This window comes from Pediculus humanus, genomic scaffold (assembly GCF_000006295.1).
Source record: "Pediculus humanus corporis 1103172107592 genomic scaffold, whole genome shotgun sequence".
NCBI lineage: Eukaryota > Metazoa > Arthropoda > Insecta > Psocodea > Pediculidae > Pediculus > Pediculus humanus.
Window position 1 is genome coordinate 230119 of NW_002987206.1, and position 4435 is coordinate 234553.

The 4435-nt window shown below is 24.2% G+C and overlaps 1 protein-coding gene across 1 annotated transcript in view; it reads left to right on the forward strand.

The window, feature by feature from the left end:
• Nucleotides 1–729: 729 nt before the first annotated feature.
• Nucleotides 730–4435, forward strand: part of Phum_PHUM231170 (1-phosphatidylinositol-4,5-bisphosphate phosphodiesterase, putative) — a gene marked incomplete at both ends in the record, with an annotated part of 6590 nt that continues 2884 nt past the window's right edge. Inside the window, 8 exons of the mRNA XM_002425954.1 lie at nt 730–960; nt 1046–1183; nt 1715–1794; nt 3100–3336; nt 3418–3584; nt 3742–3952; nt 4079–4172; nt 4361–4411. Coding sequence (XP_002425999.1) covers nt 730–960; nt 1046–1183; nt 1715–1794; nt 3100–3336; nt 3418–3584; nt 3742–3952; nt 4079–4172; nt 4361–4411 — 1209 coding nt within the window. The remainder of the gene's footprint in view (nt 961–1045; nt 1184–1714; nt 1795–3099; nt 3337–3417; nt 3585–3741; nt 3953–4078; nt 4173–4360; nt 4412–4435) is intronic.

Consider the following 4435-nt stretch of genomic DNA (forward strand, 5'->3'; position numbering starts at 1 on the left):
ACGGAATTTTTTTTTTTTTTTGTAGTGATGTTAAATTTCAATTTTAACTTGATTTAAAAATTAGTATTTAAAAACACGTAGACACATAATTTCAATAAAATTATGTGTGTGTGAATGTGGAAATGTATCTGATACGTTATTAATTTATATGTTTTCAAAAACTTATTAAAATAAGACAATTTATAAAAATGGAATCATAAATCATTTTAATATTGTACTTAAAGTATGTAAGTATTTTGTTTAACCTAATAGCTATTTCTTTTTGTTTTTTATTTATAGTTGTTTATCCCTTTCCTATTAAAAAAAAAGAAAAAAAACAAAAATTTTAATCTTACTTTTTTTTGACATTGACAATAAAATTATAACTACAAAAAAAAAAAAATGTATTATTTCAAAATATTTTTTCTTTTTAAAAATGTAAAACTTGTTAATTTTACACAGGTTTTGAAAATGTTTTAAATTGTATTTTCAAATTAAATTTCATTAGAATTTTCAAATACTAGGTAAAAATAAAATAAAGACATTTTTTTTTTTTCAATAGCAAATGAAATTTCATGTGAATTTCATGTAATTGTTTTATTTTTGTGTTCTTCGATAGGTTTATAAAGAATGTTTATTCATGGGTAATGAATATATCATGTTGTTTTTTTGTATCATTGATCATATAAAAATGTTAATTTTGCAAAACTTCAGTAAAAATATGCAAAACAGACTGATTTCAGGTAGATTATGACTAAACGATTTGAATTTAATTGGCACATACCAGTGCCAGAACCACTCCTTTCCGGTGGTGTATTCGATAGATGGACAGAAGAAAAAGATTCAACCGATTTTGAAACTGGTTGTTTATTTAAAGTTGATGAATATGGATTTTTTATTTATTGGAAAAGTGAAGGCAAAGAAGGAGATGTCATTGAATTGTGTCAAGTCAGTGATATCAGAGCAGGAGGAATTCCAAAGGTAAATTTATCAAACACATACATATAATTAAAATTTATGATTATTTTAGTTATTATAATTAATATTCAAATATATTGCCTGATAGGATTCTAGACTGTGTAGTCAACTCATAAATAAGCATGGTCATCAACTGGAAGAAAAATCTCTTACCATTTGCAGTGGAACAGATTATATAAATATAAATTATCAGCATATCATTTGTCCTGATGCTGCGACAGCCAAGGTAAGATTTAAGGGTGACAGAAAAGTATTTGTGAGTCATATAAAATGAAAGTATTTGAAAAACTCATACTCTTTGTCTGTCATTCAATTTAAAAACATTTTTAAATTATTTATTATGCGTATTTAATAATAATGTTTTAGATAAAGTACTCATACTTTGTTGTTGTCTAAAAAAACATCAAGTTTTCTTCTCTCATCATTCGAAATGTTTTAAGTTAAAAAAAAGTTTTGGTCACCCAAAGTTCGAATATTGAGCATTTAAACTTAAATAAATTAAAACTGACATTTTGTTTTAAAAAATAATTAATTAAGAAGCATTAGTTTAATAATTTTCAATAGCTTCTATTTGTAAAGAAAAATATTTGGGCTTTCATTAATTCGATTAATTACATTCACATTTTTTATGAATAATGATTTCTATATTACTACAAGTGATATTCAGTATTATCGATAAAGCTTGAATTGAAAAAATATGGTTTATTTATTTTTATTAAAAACAAAGAAAAAGAAAAATGTAATTTTCTAATTGTAGATTTGGGTTGATGGTCTGAGATCAATTACGCACAACGTGAAAGCAAATAATTTTAGTCCTTTCACTTGCTTATTAAAACAGTAAGTTTGAAAGCTGTCGCCTACGCATGACTATTGGAATGCCAATTAGTTTTTTTTATATATATTTTTATGTTTACCTGTTTTTATTTCATTTACCTCAGATATACATATTCATTCACTCAAAAAGAATCATTTTGTCAAAATTTATAAAAAGCATCTCAATGTAATTCCATAGAAATTTTATAATTGAAACTATTTCTGTTTTTCAAATTTAAATTCATTAGTCAAACTGATGAAATGTATTAATTACAATTTAAAAATCAGCATCAAGTCATTTTATTTATTGGATAGTCACTAAAACATTCTCTAGTAATTTTTTAAGAATGGTTTCTTTATTCAAATTGTGCGTTTTCTTTGGAAAAATTTAAAATTTGTTTGTAATTATCCCATAAGTTAGAATTTTTAGAAAAATTTCTAATGAGCAAAAAATTATTGAGAGAAGACTTTTGTGTTCACAAAATATATAGAAATAATATAAGTTTAAATTATAAATGGTTTTTTGCTTTTAAATTTAATAATATGTATGGAAAATGAAGTTTAAAGAGAAAAATTTTGTGTATGTAAAAATTCAACATTTTGTCTCATACTTATGTTGGATTTCAGATGATTTTAAAATAGTATTTGTGTTATTTTTATTTATTTATTTTATTATTTTTTTTTTATTAGGGATGAAGCATAAAAAATATTTTATTACTTTATGTTTTTAAAGAATAGAAATCCAAGAATTATGATTTTTATTACAACATTTAAAACTTTATATGAAACATAATAATTTTTTTTTTTTTTTAAATTTTATTTCAAAATTTTATTTTACTCATAAAATTGCAAATTATTTCTTTTTCTTTTTTTTTATTTGTTGCATGTATTTGAATTTTACAAAAAAAAAAAAAAAAAATTATTATTTTTTTTGGAATGAATTGATTGGCTCGCTTAGATTTGGCAAGATGGTCTTAGGATAATTACCCACAACAATAAAATGAACAATGTTTGTGTGAGGACAAATTTAATGAAACAGTAAGTAGTCAAAATTAAAGGGAAAAAAAAAAAAATTTCTTTTTAGTGGCTTTCACAGTTAGATTTTCTTTTTAGTTACAACAAATTTTACGATACGATATTATTATTATTATTGGTTATTCCTCATTTGAATGCGTCTTTCTCTTCCTCTAATTTTATTTATTCAAGTCTTAATATTTTGTTATCAAAGTATATTTAGAATTATTATTGAAAAAAAAAACAGTTTCGTTTCTTTCCATTTTTATGACAGTTTAAGCAAAAAGAGAAAATTTTATTTTATTTTTTTTCCAGTTGGATGAGACTTGGAATGTTGGTAGATCCCAAAGGAAAAGTTTCCGTTAAAGTCGTTGTCAGAACGTTTTCATCTGGAAAAACGGAAAAATTAGTATATCAATGTCTTCAAGAACTGGGATTACCCAGTGGTAAAAACGATGTTATCGAACCCTCCGATTTTACTTTCGACAAATTTTATGCCTTATACCACAAAATTTGTCCGAGAAACGACATCGAAGATTTATTTCAAACTATGTAAATAATATACAAATTAATTAATTAAATAATTCTCTGCCGGGTTATCATTATTTAATATTAATTTTTTTCTTTTTTTAGATCGCAAGGAAAAGCCGAATCTATAAGTGTATCTCAATTTATAACTTTTTTAAATGAAAAGCAAAGGGATCCACGATTGAATGAAATATTATATCCCTTATATGATGAAAAACGTGCTGTGGAAATAATAACCACGTACGAACAAGATGAAACTGCCAGAAACGAAAGTTAGTAAAAGTGTGTGTAAATAAACTATTATTCATTTTTATTTTTTAAATTGTTGTCTTAATAATTTTCTTCTATTTAAAAAATTTTTTTAATGGCTTTAATGAGTACTATCTTATCCTTTTGTAAAGAAAAAAAAAATCTTGTGTTATTTTTCAGAAAGACTAACCAAAGATGGTTTGATTCGTTATTTAATGTCTGACGAAAATGCTCCCGTTTTTCTTGATCGTTTGGATATTTACATGGATATGGATCAACCATTATCTCATTACTATATTAACTCTTCCCATAATACTTATCTGAGTGGAAGGCAGTTTGGTGGAAAATCAAGCGTGGAAATGTACCGTCAGGTCCTTTTAGCTGGATGTAGGTGAGTAGAAAAATAAAATTTAAAAACGAGACGACTAATACAATTTCTTTTTACTTTTCATTTGAAGTGAAATAACTGACAACAGTTTTCAATACATAAAATTTAAACCTTTAAACTTTTTTCCAGATGTGTTGAATTGGATTGTTGGGATGGGAGGAGTGAAGATGAAGAACCCATTATAACGCATGGAAAAGCCATGTGTACCGACATTTTATTCAAGGTATATTTATAATTTTTTTTATTTTATTAAACTTAATTTCCTTCTGATTTTTGCTCTCTTTCTTATAATGTTGTTTAGAAATAATTGTTGTATCATTTTATATGAAATTTTAAAATATTTATTGTAATTTCAGCACATTAAATTTCAATATGTTAATATAAAAAAACGTTTAATTATTTTTTTTTAAGGATGTGATACATGCGATTGCTGACTGTGCTTTTGTAACATCTGATTTTCCAGTTATATTATCATTTGAAAATCAT